Source organism: Dermatophagoides pteronyssinus, unplaced genomic scaffold (genome assembly GCF_027571235.1).
Source record: "Dermatophagoides pteronyssinus isolate colony J.1.1.1.1 unplaced genomic scaffold, Derpt_VIB-CSIC_2022.12 sq0003, whole genome shotgun sequence".
Taxonomy (NCBI): Eukaryota; Metazoa; Arthropoda; class Arachnida; order Sarcoptiformes; family Pyroglyphidae; genus Dermatophagoides; species Dermatophagoides pteronyssinus.
Window position 1 is genome coordinate 3,188,814 of NW_027461527.1, and position 21,164 is coordinate 3,209,977.

The window sequence follows — 21,164 nt, forward strand, 5'->3', positions numbered from 1 at the left end:
TATTTTTATTTTCCTCGTCTGTGTTTTTTTTGTCAAACATCATGAATATGCATGAATCTTTTTAAAATTGATTTTGATTGCAGTTTTTTTTAAACTTTTTGCATAACAAAAAAAAAAGAAAAGAAATTCTGATTTTGCTTTTTGTTTTCGTTGAAAAGCCATAACCGAAAAGAAAAAATGTACAATTCAATGGGAAAAAGTTTAAGTAAACAATTGATTAATTTAAGTAAAGAAAATGATGATTTTAAACGACAAAATAATCAAATTAATTATAATATTATTGATGATGATAATGATGATGAACAAAATGATAATTTAGTAAAATTAAATGTTTATGGTATACCAATAATAAATAATATGATTAGTTTTACTGGTTTAGGTATTTATCATACTGGTGTTGAAGTTTATGGTAAAGAATGGGCATATGGTGGTTATCCATTACCAGTATCAAGTATATTTCGTATGAGATGTCCAAAAGATATAGCATCATTATCAAGAATATCTGGCCATTTACAATTTGATGAAACAATTATAATCGGTCCAACTGATTATTCATTACAAGAAATTGAATATATTGTAAATGAGTATAAAAAATTTGATTGAATTTATAAATTTCTTCAATTCTTTTTTGTAAATTTTTATAGATTGCTGTAATGGGTTCAAAAGATTATATTGGTACAAAATATCATTTATTACATAGAAATTGTAATACATTTTCAAATGAATTATGTATGTATCTTTGTAATAAACCAATACCAACACGATTAAATCGTTTAGCACAAATTATTGGTAAATTTCCATTCATTACACAAATGATACCGGAAGAATATTTTACACCAATAGCATTAGAAAAAGATATTGCAAATCGTCAAAATTTAAAACAACAACAACAACCAAAATATAAATCTGAAATAGCAGCTAAAATGATAAATACTATATCACCATATTCATTAACTGATATAATGAAAACAAAAATGATTCAATCGGTTATGTCCAATACGGATAATGATAATGATAAAGATCAAACAACAACAACAACAACAACAACAAAAACACCTACAAATTCTATACAACAATTAAAATCAAACGATAATAATAATAATTATTACAATAATAATAATGTTACTGGAATCAATGATGATCAATTGGAAGATCAATATAGTATATTTGGTTTACGATCTAAATCATCGATTCAATATAAATGATTATGATGATGATTATGATGATGAACAAAGTCAAATAAAACAAATAAATAATCAAAAAAAATATGAATAAATGTTTGACAGACACACACACATCACATTGCGAATATTTTCAATATTTTTTTTTCCATATTTTATCCATAAAACATGATGACAATATGCAATGAAAAAACAAAAAAACAAAAATTTTATGAATTTCACAAACACACAGACACTCCTTTAGGCAAATTCACATTTTTTCAATCAGCCAAACGAAGAAGATGGAAGAAAAGTCATCGAAAATGTGTCAAACATTGTGTGTATTGAACTTTTGATATTAGAAAGGAAATGAAAAAAAAAGAAAAGAAAAATGATAAAATTATATTACGAAGACGACGACGACGACGACGATGAATGATGATTGAAAATTGAAAAAAAAGCAAAAGAAGAAAAAAAAATTTCAAATTCATCACCATTCGTCGTCATCATCAATCGTAATCGAAGAATAACCCGATTCGAGCACACAACACATCGGATTGTCATTCGATGCCGTTCATAAAGTCTATGACAACCAAAAAATCGAATGTTTTCCAAAGAATATTCTTTCGGAATCGAAAAAGACTTTATTTTTTCTTTTGCGCTCCAGATTTGATTCTTTTCCATTCATTCATTCACTATATTTTCATTATTCCGGAAAAAATATGCAAGGAAAGAGTTAGCGAAAGAAAATTTAATTTGAATTTGATTAGATTTTTTCAATCCTTTTTTTCTCATTTCACATTGACTTGTGTATGTATGCCGATCATCATCATCATTATTAAACCCGAGTGAGAGAGGGGAAGAAAACTCGTTATTATAAACTGAAATGATCTGAGCACAAAGATAAAGATGCCGAAGAACAAAATCTGATCTCCGAAAAAAAATCAATTCGAAAGAAAAATGGTAAAAAGAAAACACTGAGAAAGAAGTTAATATGACAACTCATAAGGGGACCAAAAAAAAAATTCCAAAGAATTTTTCTATTTTTTTTTAATGAAAATAATAAAAAAAATCCCCCAAAAGAATGAATATTAAGAAATGGCTGTCATCATCATCATTTTGTGTGAGCCAAAAAGCTCATCATCATGATCATTTTTGGATTCTAAAAAAAAATCTAACCGGAACTTGTAACAGAATAGAGAATTCTATATATTCTGTGAAAAAAATGAAGAAAATCTGTAAGAATCGGCAGCAGAAGAAGAAAAAAATTCATATTTATTAAAGATCGATATGTAATAATCAAAATGAAGAGAAGAATATTCTTTCGGAAAGAAATGAAAAAAAGAAAAAGAAAAAAGATGGATGTATGCATGAAAAAGAAGGAAAAAAATTCTGAAAAGATTTCTCTTCTTGTTCATTCGTGAAATTGCCATGGAATAGCTAAGCTAGCTAGCTAACGAAAAAAAATCAATCATTCATTCAGTGTGTGTATGTTCTACTTTCTACTTTCTATATCCAAATCATTCATCGAATGATAATGATGATGATAAAAAAAATAAGGAAATTAGTTTCTTAAACATTAGAACATCTAAGAATTTCCAGTCTCTTCTTTACATCATCATTTGTATTTATATATAATGCAAACATCTATCTCTCTCTTTCTTGGAAGAAATTCTATGCTTCTTCATTCTTCATTCTTCAATCAAATCAAATTGAATCGATATCCCAATTAGACAAAAAAAAAGATTCTTTCTTGATTTTTTTTTCTCTTCTTCTTCTTCTTTGGAAAAGAAAAAAGAAAATAACATGATCTATGCATATAATCATAACATAATGAACATGTTATTCATCTTATCATCATCATCATCATGTTCATTTGCTAGTTGTTGTTGTTGTTGATGGCCATTTCCGGATTTTTTTTTATTTATTTCAATGTTTCAATTGATGATGATGATGTTTGATTCAATCATCATCAACAACAACATGATGATGACGACAACATTTAATCATCATTGACTACTAGACACAAAGTATGTTCGTTATTTTTGCTCCAAAAGATAATCATCATCATCAACATCGTCCAAAAAAAGAAAAGTTAATTTTCCAAAAGTCAAGGAATTTAATTTAATTGATTAGAGAGAGAGAGAGAGAGAGAGAGAGAGAGAGAGAGAGAGAGAGAAATGATGAAAGTAGAAATTCATTTTGATTTCTGGAAAGATTTATTTCAGACTGATCATCATCATCTGATCGTCTGATCATCGTCTGATGTTTAATGATTCAAACTTTTTATATGAAAAACAACAACAACAACCAACAACAACCAAGAATTTGATATGTCGATCATGTTCCAGAAAAGAAAGAAAGAAAGAAAGAAAATCTTTTTTTTTGGATTCATTCATTCATTTTTGGATTTATTTATCTTCAAATTTCTGTATTTTTTGCTTTCATTGATCAATTCAATTTACAATTTCTTCGTCGTTTTTCTTCAATTCTAGACTTTAAGAAATTTGTCCAAAATCATTAGCTTAATGATGATGGATTATTATTATTTTATTTTAATTTCAAAAATAAACAAACAGTGAAATACAGTGAAAAAAATCAGGTTAGGTTAGTTTAAACCAGTTTTAAACCAACCAATCATTAGTGTTCTATACACCTAACATGGAATCTATCTGTGTATGTTTGGCCATCGAATGGAAAGATTTATCCAAAATTTTCTTTCGTGTTTTTTTCCTGCAAAGACTTTTCTTCATTCGAAGAAATTCAATTGATTTTGTTTTTCTAAACAAATTTTCTTTTCAAAAAATTCATGTTTTTTTTGTTTCTCTTTTCTTTTCTGCAGAATTCAAAAGAATTTTGTAGCCAAAAAATAAATTATACAAATAACAAATAACAACAACAACAAAATGTAAAAAAAATGTGAAAACGAAATTTTCCAGTTTCCAAAATTCATTCATTTTCATTTCACCATAAACACACAACGGTAACGACAACTACAATGATGAAAAGTCTCTGAAGATTTCCACAAAAAAAATAATTTCCAAAGATGTTTTTTTGTTTATTATTCAATGAATGAAACAACAACAACAACAACAACAGGATAAAGATCAACAACAAGACAGGTTACAAGATGCAAACATTTAGTAAAACAGAAGCAGCAGCAGTAAAAAAACTGAAGAAAAATTTAAAATTTAAAAATTTTATTTTATTTTCTTTGAAAATTTAAATTTTTGTTTTCCTTTCTTTTCATTCAAGTATTCAGTGTTTTTCGTGTTTTTCTCATATGTGAATGGTGAGATAAATATGTGTTTTGTGTGTGAAGAATTGATTTGAAAATGTCAACAATTAACAAAAACAACAAAAAACAAGTAGTGGGAAGGTGATGGGTGTTTTGGTGGGTGGGTGGATTGATTTGAGTGGAAGTTTTATTTAATTTAGGCTATAAGTTTTGTACAATTTTTATTTACAAATTTTTTAAAAAATTTTCCAGAATCCAATCATCATTATCCGAAATTATTTTTGTTCGTTTTTTCAAAACAAAAAATGAAAACATTTCCCATTAGTTTTGCTGGAAACTTTCCTATCCTGTTACACACCGTTTTTATTTTTCTCAGACAAAAAAATAGCCATTCCGAAAGTGTCATTTTGATTAATTTTTTTTTGTTCATTTTTTGATATCGTTTGATGTTGATAAATTAATGATCAAGATGTTGTTGTTGTTGTTGATGATGATTGAGAATAAAAAAAATTGAGAAACACGAAGACGACGATTGATTGTATTTGTGTGCATTTGGAACTTGTACCAAAATGATGATGATGATGAGAAAATCACAGAATTTAGATAGTGAAAAAGAAAAGAAAAATTATATCAGATAAGAAGTGAGAGTAAAGCGAGAGAGCAAAGAATCTGACAATCTTCTGTTTCTCGATTCTTGTTTTCGTTTTGTTTCGTTTGTCGTTGAGGATCCAATTTCCATTCTTTATCAAAAAAAACCTGAATCTAGAAAGAATTCTGGTAAATTTTTTTTCTGGTTTCTTTTTTTTCGACGAAAATGATTTTTTTTCCTTTCTCGTTATATAATCATCTTCATTAGCCATTTCAAAGATTGTTTCTTTGGAAAATTTTTTTTTCACTCGTTTGTGCGTTGTGTGTTCCTGGTCGGTTTCCCCATATTCCTCCTTATTATACAGCTGTCTGTTGTAGTTGATTAAAGTCACAGTGAATTTCCTAAGAAAAAAAAAGAAAGAAATTTTTGAGAAAAAAATAAAATGTTAGAAAAAAAACAGATTAAGATATGGAAAGAAAGTAGTAAGATAATGATTTTTCTTTGCTTTCTTTGTTTTTATGTTTTGTTTTTTCGTTTTTTTTGAAATTCAAGAATCATTCACGCACACAGACATTCTGTGTAGAATTCATCAGTAAAATGGAACCCGAAAAAAAATACCAGAATCATCATCATCATTATCTTGAATCAGGAAGAAAAAAAAAGTAAATTTCCTTTTTTTTCCCTTTACATGATGGATATTTTTTGTTTTCTTCGAAGAAATTTTCCCGAAAACTAAAATCATGTTTGATGGTGGCAAATGATGATGATGATGATTCTATTCGGTATATGTTCGTGTCATTGGTATATTAGATTGGATTCGCTTTTTTTTTTACTATTTCTACCCAAGTTATTCATTCATTTATTGTTTTTATAAATTTATCATTTGGTAAAAAACGATTACATAGTGAAATTTTACGTTTTTTTTCTACTTTACTTTACTTACTTACTTTATCATTATGGTTATCTAATGTATTTTTTGTGAAAGAATCGAGTCTTAGATTGAATACACAAACACACACAGGAAAGGAATTTGGTCGATTCTTTAAAAGAATTTTTTTTCCATTGTTTTAATATGAGAAAATTTACTTCCAAAATCATCATTGGTGGATTCTAAATCTATCTTTGTGTGACATTATGACAATGATGTTGATGATGATGATCTATATTGATGTGCAACAATTTTTTTTATTTCATTCAACTTTTCCTTAGTTTTCCCAAGTTTTTCGTTGATGAAATTTCATTCAAATGGTCTTTTCTGCCACTGTATATGCGTCTGTGTTAAATTGTTTTTTATTTTTCAAATTTTTGGTTCATCAGTTTGTCGCTGGTACAAATTGCTTGGGAGAGAGAAATCTTTCCGCTTTCTATCTTTCTTTATCCAAAAACATATTTCCTTTTCTGAAATAAAAAACACTATTTTCACTCTTTGTGTGTGTGTTAAAATGATCATCATTAGTGGAAAAAAAAATCTTTTGTGTGTTTGAATGTATTTTATTCCCTTTTTTTCACACACACAAACAGATAGAGTTGATGATGTTTGCAACCATAATGTATTTTCTTTTATTTTCAAGAAAATTTCTTTCCTGAATTTTATGGGAAAATTTCTTTTTTTCATTTTACGGGTTTTGATTTTCGGGTTATATGGGATGTCATTGTTTTTTGCATCATCAATCCTTTCTATCCTTTTTTTAAGAAAAACAAAAACAAAACAAAAACCACCACCAATATTCATCAATTTTATCCATAAATTGTCATGGTTGATTGATTGATTGAATGAAAAAAATCATTTGAATCAATTTGTAACAGAAAAACAAATGAAATATCCACCAACAAACACGAACGAACCAAAATCATTCATAAACAAAGTAATGCAAAACAAAAAAAAACAATTTCATTAGATTAATATTGATCACGATTTACTTTTATTTATCAAATTCATTTTGTTTTTTTTTTGTATCGAAAATAAATTTGTTTCGTGCATTTCATATGTGAGATATGCGATTGAATCGATTGATCCAAAATTCTTCATTAAACATTTAGTAAAATAACGATACAATGTGTCCGTGTTTGTTTGTTTTTCCCCCGAAAAAAACTAGTTGTGTGCATATAGAAACAAAACCGAAAGTTTTTCGGAAAACATTCGCAATATTTTTCCAATTTGTTGATGATCATGACCATCATCATTACTAATCATTATTAATATTTTGGAAAGAAAAAAAATCAGAGGATAAAAAAACGTAGAAAAATCATTTTTCAAAACCAAAAAAGTTTTATTTAATAATTTTCGGTTGTAAACAACCACAACGGAAGAGATAACCAAAGTACCGTAAACAAATTCAACTAATAAATAAAAAAACCGAAAATATTTCCAAAAAAAATAGACATTTATTATCCTCGGAATATAAAGATTCATCATTGTTTCTGTCTATCCCAACCGAAAAACAAAAAAAAACCGGTAAATAGCATTAGGTTATTTTATTTTTTTTTTTCGCTTCCATTCACACAAATGTAAATGTAGCTGTGACCATTATTGTAAAACGGACATTAATTTCTACAACCAACCAGAAAAAAATGGCAATTTCTCTTCTCACATCATGTTTTTTTTTCGTAAAAACCAGAGAGAGATGTGTTTTATCTAACACTCTTGCTTCGTGTTGTGTGTGTGTATCTGGTGTATTTGCGTGAGATGAATTTACTAACATCAACCAACCAACTAAACAAAACCAGAAAAAAATCGAAAATTTTTCTCAGAATCCTGATCAGATATCCACAACCACAAATACACCAAATATATCCAACCAACAGGGTGTTTGTCGAGTAGAAAAAGATTGGAAAGAAAACAAAACAAAACACCCTTTATTCAATAAATAACCGAAACAATCATCAAATAGTATGGCCAAATAGCAGCAACATTCAGTCAAACAGCATCGATTATTGTTGCCGTTATCGACAACAATCGACCAAACAGAAAATACATTACAAAATGTGTGTTTTTTTGAAAGAAGAAAAAGAAAAAAACATCCAATTGCATTATAACATTGTAATGCTACTTGGTCTTTTGCTAAGAGAATTGATGAAATAAGAATTTTTTTCTCCCTTCATTCTTTTCACTTGGAATCTTGGAACAAAAATAAAATAAAAAAAATTTTCACAAATCGAACTGAAATCAACTGAATCGACTTTTGAAGCTACACACAGACACACAATTCATCGATGAAATAGACTAGGGTTGAGTTTTTTTTTTTTTGTTATTGTTGGTCCATTTTATTATCATTTTGCACTCAAAGAAGTGTTAATAATACGAAATTTTCACCAAAGAATAAATATATAGACAACACTTCTACTTTCGAATGGTCATCATTTTCTCAATTCTTCTCTTTTTTTTCTCATTTGCTTTCTTTTCTTTTCATCCATTGCATAACAATGTTTATTTGATATATTGAACACTATAGCCAACCACTATCACATCATCATAAACACAATGAATGTCTCTGGAGTGTTGATCGTTGTATATTTGAATTGGCAAAAAAAAAGAATAATGATGATGATCGGAAAAAATCGACAGAAAAAAAATAAATAGAAAATTTCCCGAAAATCGTAAAGATATTTTTTTGTGTTTTGCTTTCTGGAAAGTATTCTTTTTAAAATTTTACTCACCTCATCAATCGATGATGATGATGTAATTTCCATTGGATTTTGATTAACACCTGGATGATGTAAAAATATTGTTGTAGTTCCCGCTGCTGTTGCTGATGGTGTACCATCCGGTAATGAAACGGTATTAGTACCAACATTAACCGTCGATGTATCAATATTAGCTGTTTGTCCATAATAATCATTATCATTATTTGTTGTTGTTGTTGTTGATAATACAAAACCATCAATCTGTTGTGATGAAAAAGTAAAAAAATCATGAAAATTTGATACATAACATTTTATTCGGCTATTTTAACTGAATGAAATTCTGACATTATTGAAAATTATAAATGCAACAACAACAAACACATAAAGAAAATATAATTTAAATGGACCGTGACACCACTGCCGAGATTCCAAAAAAAAACATTAGAAAAATTAATGTTTCTTGACGAAAGACGAAAGAAGAAGGAAAAGAACCAGAATATTCTCCTTTTTCTCTCAACATAATATTAATGTTTCAAGAGATTCTTCAGAAAAACGAATAACGAATAAATCTGAATATGATATACACATTGTGTTAAAATAGCTAAAAGAAGAATTTCCCTGATATGGTTGATGAGCAAAAACTACAAACCAAAAAAAAGGAAAATTCACATAATGAGATTATGGTATGTATATGAACAGTTTGAAAAAAAACAACGACAAACAACAATAATTTGTTATGACATTGTCATAAAACATTACACCTTTGGGGATATATTATCATCATCATCATTGTTCTGAAACATTAAATGATTTTGATTAAACATAAAAAAACAACAAAGTTTTTCCTAACAACAACAACAACAACAGCAAGAAAAAAACAATAACGACAACAGAATATATCAGGGTAAAATATTAATCACTGTTGTTGTTGTACAGTAGATGATTTGATTCTGAAACTTTTATTATGGATATTTGTTGTTGTTGTTGTTTGAAATATTCATCTTTATTACAACAGCAAAGTGTGGGTGATAATCATAATATTAGAAAAAAAAACTTGAAACTTTCAAGTGGACATATTTTGGGATTAAGAAATTCCCGAGAAAGTTTCTTTCATCAATGTTAATCACAGAAAAAAATGATAATAATGTCTGGACCATTTTCGGTTGTTGTTGTTGTCATTCTGTTGTAATTTTATCGAAAAGTTTTTTACTATAATTATTGCTGTTGTCCAAGTAATAAAATTATAAAGGTGGAAAAGTTTTCCGAAAATTATTATTATTTCCAAAAAAAAAAAAAAAATTTGCCAAGAAACTTACTTTATCATTTAATGATAAAATCTGTGGCTGTGATGCTGTTGTTGTTGTTGTTGTTGTATATAAAATTGTTTGTTCCGGTAATGTATCAATAAAATAATGATGTTGCGGTTGTTGTTGTTGTTGTTGAATCAATGAAGGAGGAGGTGTATCGGTTATCGATGAACTTGGTGTTGATAATGAATGTTGTTGTTGTTGATGATGATGAACAATTTGTGAAAATTGTTGAGGAAAATGTTGTTGATTATTAGGTATTATACAACCAGATGTAGGTGTAAAAAATGCAACTTGATGATGTAATGGTGAACTATTGTTTTGATTATTTGTTGTAAAATATTGTTGTTGTTGTGGATCAAATTGAAATCCTGAATGCTGATGATGATCATTATGATGAATATCGGCTGATTGGAATGTTGTTTGACCATCCATATCATCATTGTTGTTGTTGTTAATTAATGTTGTTTGTTCCATTGGTGTAGCACTAATTAATAATGATGATGATGAACCATTATTATTATTATAATAATGATGCTGTTGATGATTATTATTATTTAATAATGGTGAATTTGAATGAATTAATCCTCCAGTTGTCATCGATGATTGTTTATGTTGTTGTTGTTGTTGTTGATATTGATGATGATGACGACGATTCAATGTACCACCAATTATCGATTGTTGTTGTTGTTGTTGTTGTTGTTGCTGTATTCTTGATACAATTGATGATGGTAAATTTTCTTTAATCACAAATAAACTAAGCTTATTATTATTATTATTATTATTATTATTAGAATCAGGCACTGTTGATGTTGAAATAGTCGATTGTGATGATAATGATGATGATGATGATATAGCCATTGTTTTTTTAGTTACATCTGTACAAATAGCAACAATGTTAAAAAAAACAAAAAAAATAAATATAGAAAATTAGATAAAATGTATCAATCGGGGATTTTTTTTTGTTGTTGTTGTTGTTTCGATTGCATTCATCAACAACAACAACAACATTTCAATGTATACAAAAACAACAACGTTGTTGAATTAAAGTTTGATGATGATGATGATGCTGAATTCAATCATGTAACAAACAAACAAAAAATTGATTGAATTATCGATCTTGATCGATTCGTGTGTTTGCTTTTTGTTTTGTTTTTTTATTATTGCTTTGGCTATTTTGTTCATTTCTATTTTCTAATTCTAAATTCTGATAGATTTTCAAGATGATTTTCACATTCTTTGATAGTAATTTTTCCCATCGTTGTTGTTTTTCTTGTTTCAATTCAATTCTGTATTCATTGTTTCAATTCGTCCATCTACACTCATTTAGATTCTTAGGTGTTTTTTTTTCGTTTATTCATTTCTTCGAATTGAATTACTTATCAATCAATACATTTCTATTCATAAATATCGTTATTAGAGCTTACCATTGAACGGGATAATATCTGGTTTACCATTTGTTGTTGTAGTTGTTGCCGTTGTTGTTGTCATTATTGTTGGCATCATCATCATTGTCATTGGTTGATTTGTTGTTGGTGATAAAAATGTATTGGCATTATTATCACTACCACCACAAAGATCATTACCATTATCATTGGTAATAATCATAGTAGATTCTTGATTCCTTGATGATGATAATAATCTAATGGTTCGTTGTTTTGTTTTACCACCACCACCACCATTATTATTATCAGCTTTTTTCTTTCTAACATTACCATTATCATTATCATTATTTTCGATAATCAATGAAGAATGCTGATTATTATTATTATTATCATTTCGTTTTATCAATGATTGATTCATCATATTGTCAACATTATCGGTTGATATATCCGTTTCGGTAGGACGATAAGCAAAACTGGTATATGAAACAAAAGAAAAGAAAGAATAATTTTTGTCAAAAAAAAATTTTCACTTGAGAATTGCAAAAGAAATTGGAATCATTTTTTTTTTTTTGAAAAGGGGAAAAAAAGAAAATGATGAAATGAAACATCCTTGTGGAAATAGAAATTTGAAATTCTTCACCACACACACACACTTATTGAACATCGATTTATCATAATCAATTTTTTTCGTTCGTTCATAATGATTTGGGGATTGATTAATTTCTGTGGGCGTGTTTTTTTTGGTTGCTGTCTCTTATTGTCACCATCATAATCATAATGATGATGGTTTTGATCGATTGACTACTGCTTGGAGAGGATTTAAGTGTTTCAAATAATTTTTCCATTGGAAAAAAAATGAAAATTCATCAAACGTAACACACACGCACATGCAGTTATTTAGGGAATTTTTCAATTGAAAAAAAGACTTACTTTTGTTTAATTTGTTCTTCTTTACGACGATTTTTTCTTGAAATTTGTCGTTGTCGTAAACGACAAACAATATAAACAATAATTACAATTAATAATATTGTAAATAAAATACTTATAAACATCATTGAATACCATGATTCATATTCATATTCTTGTAATGAGCTTGAAACTATGTTATAAAAAACAAAAGAAGAAGAAATTTAATTAAGAAAAGAAATTAATTACAAAAAAAAACTTACTTAATTTAGTATTTTTTGTAAATAATGTTGTTACTGTTAAACGTTCAAAATCACTTTGTCCACGTTCATTTTGTGCATATAATTCTAAATGATATTTTGTACCTGGTTGTAAATTATTTAGATAAAATATTGGACTTGTTTCGGATGTTAAATTTATTTTTTTATTTATCATTTCTTTTCGGTGATGAATTGAAATCAAATTATTAACACCACTATTACCAGCAGTTTTTATTTTCAATATTGATTGTTTATTATCAATAAGGGATTCATTTTCATTTTCATCTTCATTATCAATGTCATCGTCGTCATCATCAATTTGTTTATATTGATAAACATTGGCAAAAAATATTTGCCTTGAACCACCATTATCACCTGGATAACATTCAATTGTTAAACTTGTTGTTGTTTTATTTGTTACTGAACAATCATTTAATGATGATGGTGGTCCTGCTTTTTGTATACGAAATGAACATGGTTGTCGTTGTATACCTATACGATTTTCAGCCCAACAAGATAATTTTCCATAATCATTTTTTGTTTTAATTTGATATAATAATTCATTATCATATTCATGACGTGATTGAGCAATAATTTTTGTTTCATCTAACCATTCATCATCATTATTATTATCGTTATCATTATCATTATCATCATCCACATTATTCAATGTCCAATAATAATTTATTGCAATTGGATTTGATTGTACATCACATTTTAAACGTATCGATTCATTTATAGCTAAGGCATATTGTTGATTATGATTATGATGATGATTGTTTTGTTGATTGATTGTTGCTGTAGCCAAGGTGGTTGTTATTCTCATTCCATTATTATCACCTGAACCAGATTTATTTGGATTTAAATATGGATCATTACAGAATGGAACATCTGTCATCAAAAAAAGGTTGATTATCATAATTAGTTAATTAGCAAACAAATTAATTAAAGAAAATAAAGAATATTTACATTGAACATTCAATTGTATTGCATTTGAACGTGACATTCCTTGTTGATTAATAGCCATACATTGATAACGGCCACGATGATTTGCATTAACCGATTCGATTAATATTTTGGTTACATTTTGTTCTTGAACATCTTTATTTTTATTTTGGAAAAGAAACAAGAAAAAATAAAAAACAAATTCAATTGAAAAAAAGGATTGAAAGAAAAAATTTACATAACAAAAAAAAACAAAACACGAATCGAAAGTTTTAAAAAAAGAGAATGTTTCTCAAGAATCAAACAAACTTGAAATCTTGATTTTAGATCAGAACAATGTGGTTGTTGTTGATAAACTAAATGATTGATCAACAATGATGATTCGGAAACAAACAAACAAACAAACAAATTATATCGATTTTGAATTATGTTGTAATCAACAACATTCATAATTGAATTGAATGAATTTATTTAGATTCAAACAAAGAAAAACCCAAAAAATTCTTTCATTTTGAGCATCTTTATTTCAATAATCAACATCTTGTACAATAAAAAAAAATGCAGAATTTTCTTCATCATCACGATATTCATGATGTAAAAAAAAACACTGAATAAAGTTTGCCAACTCGAATTCATTTTCCAAAAAACATTGCACAAGATGATGGAATTGATGACAAAATTGAATGAATGATCGAGTGAAAACACACAACACACAAAACACACATACACACAAAGCCAAAAGAAAGAATCTTATAATTTAAATTCTGTAAGCATATTTAACTTTTTTTTATTTTTTCATTCTGGTGATGATGATGATGAAAAAAATGAAAAGAAAAATATTCTCAAAAGAAGAATCCATTCAGCATTCAAATCATCATCATTATCATCATCGTCAACATCGATATTGATATTGATCAATTCAATTCAATCATTAACTATTCCATTTTTGTTTTTTGTTTTGTTTTTCAACTTTGAAAATCATTAGTAGTATTATCATCGTTTTGCAAATGAATGATAATGGTAAAAAATTTAATTAATTTCCAATGTTGGTTTCAAAGTTTGTTTTTTTTATTTTTACAAAATCAATTTAGGTAGATTGATTTTGGGAAAATTTTTCCGAAGAAACTTTTCCGAAACTTTTTTCTCAAAAACATTGCCCGACTGATTTGCAATGGAAGCTCAGACATAAAAAATCTTTTACGAATCTAAATCTCAATTAAATTTTTTTTCGTTTGGCGGGTAATAATTTTTATGATAACGATAAAGTGAAAAAACCCAAGATAAAAATAGTCATAAAACTCTGAAGAAAAAAAGAATTGGTCCCAAGATTCTTGATTTGTTCGGTTCAAGGAGTAAAAAGAAAAAAATTTCAAATCAAAAAGAAACCAAAAACCCTTGAAATTGTTCATCATCGATTTTATATCGATTAAATCGATACTTTATTGGCTTGATGATATAACCATTATGACTTCTTTTCTTCTTTTTTTTTTTTGATTTCAGTTGCAGAAAAAAAAATAAACTCAAAGGACCAATCATCATGAAGTTTTCCAAAAAAAAAATTTCCCAACTTCTTTACGATAATAAATTTAAAATTTTTTTAAAATTTTAAAATTCCATTTTGATTTTGATTTCACTACACTTCATTGGTGATTTTTTCAATGTTTCTTTCGCATCTTTACAGCAAACATTCAGAGATCAAGAAATGCGCCAAATTTTTACGAAAAAATAACAAAAAAGATTTTTCACTTGAATTTCAAATACAAAACAAAACAAAACAAAACAAAGCGAAAGAAAAACAAAGTAAAGGTGAAAATTGTTTTCCTGGAATAAATTTATTCATTTTTTCTTTCTTGTTCGTCAAAAACAAACAAGAATTTTTATTTTTATTTTTCCATCTTTGAATTGAATTTCATTCAATACGGAAACATTTTACCGTCAAAATGAACATCATCATCATTGGTGTGAGACAAGGAAAAAAAAGCAAAAAAGGAAGGAAATTACCGAACGAAGAAAAAGAAGAAAATGAAAATATTTTCGACAAGCTGTGCTGAATATAACTGTGTTTGCCACACGCCATTATTTGATTTTTTTTTTTTTTTGCTTCCTTCAAATATTCCAATGGATAAACCTTTTTTTTTCTTGACTGTCAATTTTCATCGGGTGTTTTTTTTCCGAAAAAAAACGAATAAACGAATAAAACACGCAACTTGTAAAAAATGAATAACAACAAAAAAAAAGTTTTGAAAATTAAAAATTGAATTTTCAATCATCAAAAAACAGATCGACTTGGTTCGATTCGAATTGCGCAACAACAACAACAAGAAAAAGGTGAATTCAATGTCATTTCAATTGAATAGCACCATAATGATTATCAATTTTCTTTTTTTTCACTGAAAAACAATTTCACGAAGCTTTTTCGAAGAGGAAAACAAAACTTGATGAAAAAAATAAAAAATTTAATTCAATGAATTTTATTAACACAATGCACCCACATTGGAATAGATATTGGAAAATTATTGTAAAATTTCTCAATATTTTTTTCTGTTCTGTTTGATTTCCCATCGGAACATTTTGTTATAAACGAAAAATAGAAAAAACGTATCATCATTATACAATGAATGAATGAGTTTCAATTGAAAATGAAAACAGCAACTGATAAAACCTTTGGCTAAAAGTGAATGGAAAAAGTGAAAAAGTAATGTCCAAAGCACAATAACAACAACAATATCCGCATCATTAGAGATGAGAAAAATTTGAAAATGTCCGAATAAGGAAATGGAGAATCCAGTTTGTGATTAATTTGAATAAATAGCCAAACACACAGAGGAGGGAGAAGAAGAACAAAGGTCGTCAATATTCGGGTCGTGTATGGAGGTTTTTTTGGATTTGGTCCATTTTATTGCATCATCATCAATGACGATGGATGATGTGATGAGCATTTTTGGCCATGTCTCGTGAGCATCATTAACCAATCATCCGTTGAAAAAAAATGGTCGTTTCAAATCTTTGCTTCATAAACAAAACAAACAAAACAAAATTCATGGATTTATTTCTCCTCGTTGGCACTGAACTTGATATATGACCCTTATATACGATGTAAGGTTGATGAACGAAACAGAGAAAAGGAAAAGAAAAGAAACATTGTTTTCCCAGTGATAATCCATGAAAACAATGTTTTTGAAGAAAAAAAAATTCTACAGATCCTGTAGATGGCTAATGATTTATATTTGCAATGACATTCATTCATTCATTCTGTAAACATTCATTCATTACATTTACATTTGCACCGAATAACAAAAAAAACAAAACAATGCAAGAGAATGCAATTCTCGAAGGAATTGATTGTTGTTTTCTTCGAAAACAGAAAAAAAATTCCTTTTGTTTTTTCGGATGATAATTTCAATACGAAAATTGCGAATATTTTTTTCCCCTTATTCTCAACTGAAAAATTGAAAAAAAATCCATAAAATTCATAAGATTTTCTTTTTTCAACAATTAAATCCAATCCCATTCAAACAAGAATTAAGAATATTCCAAGGACACCATGAATCTTACGTAACAATGTCTATCCAGGATTCTCTGCATTGCTCCATTCATTTACTCAAAGAATTTTGTTTACATTTCGGAAAAAAGGAAAATTTGAAAAAGAAAATTGAAAAGAATGTAAAATAAGGTAAAATTTACATTTTCTTGATATTTTTTCAATGTTTTTATCTTATTTTCTGGCCATTTAAGATATTTATTGAAATGAAAAATAAATAAAATTATGATAATCCACACACACACACACACACACACACACACACACCAATCAAATTGGCAAAGAAACAAGTTTAGGCAAATCGAAATCGAGATAAAATACATTTAAAGAATTTTGAAGAAAAAAAAATTTAACGAAGCGAAAAAATGAATTGAATAAAAAAAAGAGTTGAATTCAATTGAACGAAAAGAAAATGAATTTTCTCTTGGGAAATTTTCATTTTTTATTTTTTTTCGATCTAAAATTATGTAAGAATGTATGGTGTGTGTGTGTAAGTGAAAGTGAAAGTGAAAGTGAAAGAAAAATTACATGAATTAAAATGAAAAAAAAAGATGCTTAAAGGATTTTTTTTCTCTCTTTTTTCTCGGTTTTGTTTATTTTATACAACACCATCATCATATAGTCAATAAATTTATTGCCTTAATATCTTTTCCTTCTTCATTTCTAACCTACTTTAGTAACAAAAAAATTTACAAATCCAAAGCATCATCGCAAATAGATAGATAGATTGCATGTTTAGGTGTGATTTGCAGCTAAAATTAATTACCAAAAAAAAACAACATATTTTTCTTGTAAGAATTATCAAAATTTGAAATTTATGAAAAAAAAACAAAACGATAAAAGAATGGGTGATAAACGTATTTGACGTTTGTGTGTGTGTGTAAATAGGAAAAGAGAGTTTTTTACATAATTTACACTTGGGAAAAATGATAATAATAATAATAATTATCATTTTCATTAATTATCGCTGAGGAATATTCTTTTCTTTTCTTGTTGTTGTTCGAATCTAATCACAATAGCCAAATCTTTTAGCGATTAGCAGTGGATTTTGAAACTTTGAATTCTTGATTTTCTTGATATCATTTTTGAAAAGTTAAACGAAGTGTACACATTAATTAAAAGATTTCTCTTCTTCTTTTGCCTTTTTTTCAGCCAAACAAAGACAAAATTCTCATTATGTTTATAATGAGAATTTTGCTTTCCATGATTTTAAATCTTTTCTTCAGCAAACAAAAGGTAAAGTCAAAAAAATAAAACAAAAAATTTTTTCAAAAAACAAATCCAAAAAGAAGCATCCTCTTCATTTTCATTTCCATCACACTATTATTATTATTATAGACAGACAAACATATATTTCATTCACACGTGAATAATATGTAAATCACTTTTTTACTTCTTCTTTTCCTTTTCATTTCGAAATAATTTTCCTCTGTGTGCAGAAAATGACTAAATTAAAATCCAAAAATACAAAGTGAAAAAAAACGAATGGTTCTTCTTCTTCAAGCTAAATCCTTTACTTTTTCTTTCTTTTTTTCCTCTTGAAATACTTTTGAAATTTCTTCTTTTTTTTTTATTCGTTTTGATTTTTAACTTAGTGAGAGAAAAGAATAATATCCGGAATCTCTGCAAACACAGAGAGAAAGAATCCACACACAGAAGAATTTCTCTCTCTCTCTCTCTCTCTCTCTATATTCGGGTAGCAATTGTTATTAACATCATCATCCGCATTCTCATTATTATCGTCATTTAAAATTGCAAAAATAAAAAAAATTTCACCGAAAAAAAAGAAAAAAATACACCATGTGTATTATAAATCAAATGGCTCGAGCTTGAATTTATCTATCTAAAAATTTGTTAAAAAGAAGGAAGAGAAAAAAGATGAATAAAACCGAGCTTATTGAAATGAAGAAAATAATAATATCACATCACATTGCTTTTATTGGCTGTAGGTAAAAAGTAAAAAAGAAAAATTCTTTCTTAACAAAATCTAAATGATTATTATTAACAGATTCATTTTATTTAGATATTTTTCCATTGTTTCATTCCTTTTATTTTCATTCGTTTTGTATCTTGATTCGTAAGAATAGAGAAAGAGAGAGAGAAAATCACATCGTCACAGTTCATTTGATAGGATAGTAACTCTTATTATAAAGTCATTTTCAATTTCAATTCATTTTTTCTTCCTTGATTTCTAACGAATTTCGACAAAAATAGTCAAAGTTTTTTTTTGTTTTTTGTTTTCTTCCTTAGCAAATTGGAAACGAATTCCAAACGACATTGTTCTGTGTGAACAGGAGAATGAAGAGAGAAAAAACCAAAATCAATTCTGCCTATCACAATTTTGTTTTCGGGTAAGAAAATCGAAACCAGAAATACTTCTTTTTCATTCATTTTCAATGGAAGAAAAAACCAATTTTTTTTCTCTTCATTGGCTGAAAATTGTCATCATCATCATCACTTGGAAACCGAAGACCAAAAAAAAACAAATTACCAAATGTGAATTGTGAATTTGTTTTCGTTTTTGGTTTGAAGGGGAAAAGTTGTATTTGTCGTTGGTTTCAATTTCAAAATCTTCAAACAAGATTGGCAGATTAATGAGAAGAAGAAGAAGAAATTGGTCAGAAAATGAAATGAGAAAGACAACAACAACGAAAAAAAAAAATCGAAACCGATTGATTTTGGTTCGATCGAAATAACCATTGGACTGTTTTTCCCAATTTTGTTTCAATGTTTTTTTTTATTTGTTTTGTTTTTTATTGAAAAATTTGAGTTTTTTTCATTAAAATTCATTGATTATCAATCGATTTTGGTGAAATCGTCATTGGAATTCATTTTAAAACAAGTTTATAGACCATCATTAACATCTTTGCATAGATTAATAAAAACTGTATGGATGAAAAGAAATAATGAATTTAGTTTTATTCTGTTTTTGATGGTAAAAACACAATTTTTTTTAATTACCCGAACAAAACCCAACAAAAACTACCAGGCCTCTCACGTCATGGAGGTGAGAGGATTCAACTTCCAAGAAACCAGTGATTTCAAATATTTGGGCGTAACCCTGAACAACACGAGAGATGCACATCAACAAATCAGGGAACGAATCAAATGTGCAAACCGGTGTTACTATGGTCTCGAGAGAACGCTCAAATCTAAGTTATTGTCCCACCAGTCAAAAATCCGGTTATACCTCGCTTACATTAGGCCAGTCTTATCGTATGGCTGCGAGGCCTGGACACTTGCAAAGGCGACATGAGAATGCTAGCAGTATTCGAACGCAAAGTGCTCAGGAAAATATTTGGGCCCGTCTTCAACCCGGTATCCAATCAATTCGAAAGAAGGCACAACGCGGACCTGTACGAACGCTTTGGGCGTACAAGTATCTTGGGATACGTCAGGGGAAAAAGAATCGAATGGATGGGCCACGTTTGGAGAAACAACGGGCTGCTGAACCAGGCGTTCAACTATAAACCTGCCGGTTCCAGGGGCAGAGGCAGACCCAAGGAGAGGTGGCGGAACAGCGTGGAAAAGGACCTGGAACAACTTGGCCGACCACTTTCATCGAATATCCCGGATGACAGAGAACGGTGGAAAATTATTGTTGTAGAAGCAATGGCCCTAAATGGGCCGTTAAGCTTTTTGATTGATTGATTGATTACCCGAACAAAACCGGCCATATTAATCAAACCAAAACGACCATATGAAAAACCGTATTGTTTTTTTGTTTGAAATTTTTCCAAATGATAACCAATTTTCCATTGTAAACGTAATGAAAATTTTTCATATGTTGATGCAGATGCAGATGCAGATGCTGATTCAGATTCAGATGATTTTGTTTGATTAAACATTCTGATTGTAATCAATCGTTGTAGACTATGTATACCTGAACGATGTATACGTTGAAGATATTGTGTACAAATATAATGTATAACAAATAGACCCATATGATGAATAAGTGATGACATTGAAAATAATAATAAACGAAATATATTATGATTACTAATTTGATTATTATGACTGATTTTTTGTGATTGTATAAAAATCATAGGAACAAGATAAAGATTACCAGGTAAAAACCAAACAATTAATATGAATATAAATTTAGAATAAATTTTCGTTACACGATTAACCAATAAAAATAATCGGCAATTTTGATGTAAAAATTTCCAAATTAATTTGGTTGTTATTTTCTCGGATTTTAAATGATCA

General features: G+C 28.0%; 2 protein-coding genes across 5 annotated transcripts in view; one reads left to right on the forward strand and one right to left on the reverse strand.

Moving 5' to 3' along the window:
* The first annotated feature begins 2 nt into the window (after positions 1 to 2).
* On the forward strand, positions 3 to 1,304 carry LOC113793706 (uncharacterized). Its single transcript, XM_075819381.1, has 2 exons — positions 3 to 576; positions 645 to 1,304. Exons 1-2 carry the CDS (start codon positions 178 to 180, stop codon positions 1,203 to 1,205), a joined length of 960 nt encoding a protein of 319 aa, XP_075675496.1. The 5' UTR covers positions 3 to 177; the 3' UTR covers positions 1,206 to 1,304.
* A 3,039-nt stretch (positions 1,305 to 4,343) lies between these two features.
* Positions 4,344 to 21,164, reverse strand: part of LOC113793643 (uncharacterized) — a 60,246-nt gene continuing 43,425 nt past the window's right edge. For all 4 annotated transcript variants that reach the window (XM_075824976.1, XM_075824977.1, XM_075824978.1 and 1 more), the window contains 7 exons: positions 13,439 to 13,570; positions 12,473 to 13,360; positions 12,234 to 12,402; positions 11,346 to 11,776; positions 9,928 to 10,796; positions 8,645 to 8,872; positions 4,344 to 5,388 (listed from right to left, as the gene is read on the reverse strand). In XM_075824976.1, the coding sequence (XP_075681091.1) occupies positions 5,344 to 5,388; positions 8,645 to 8,872; positions 9,928 to 10,796; positions 11,346 to 11,776; positions 12,234 to 12,402; positions 12,473 to 13,360; positions 13,439 to 13,570 (2,762 nt within the window). In that variant the 3' untranslated portion in view covers positions 4,344 to 5,343. The remainder of the gene's footprint in view (positions 5,389 to 8,644; positions 8,873 to 9,927; positions 10,797 to 11,345; positions 11,777 to 12,233; positions 12,403 to 12,472; positions 13,361 to 13,438; positions 13,571 to 21,164) is intronic.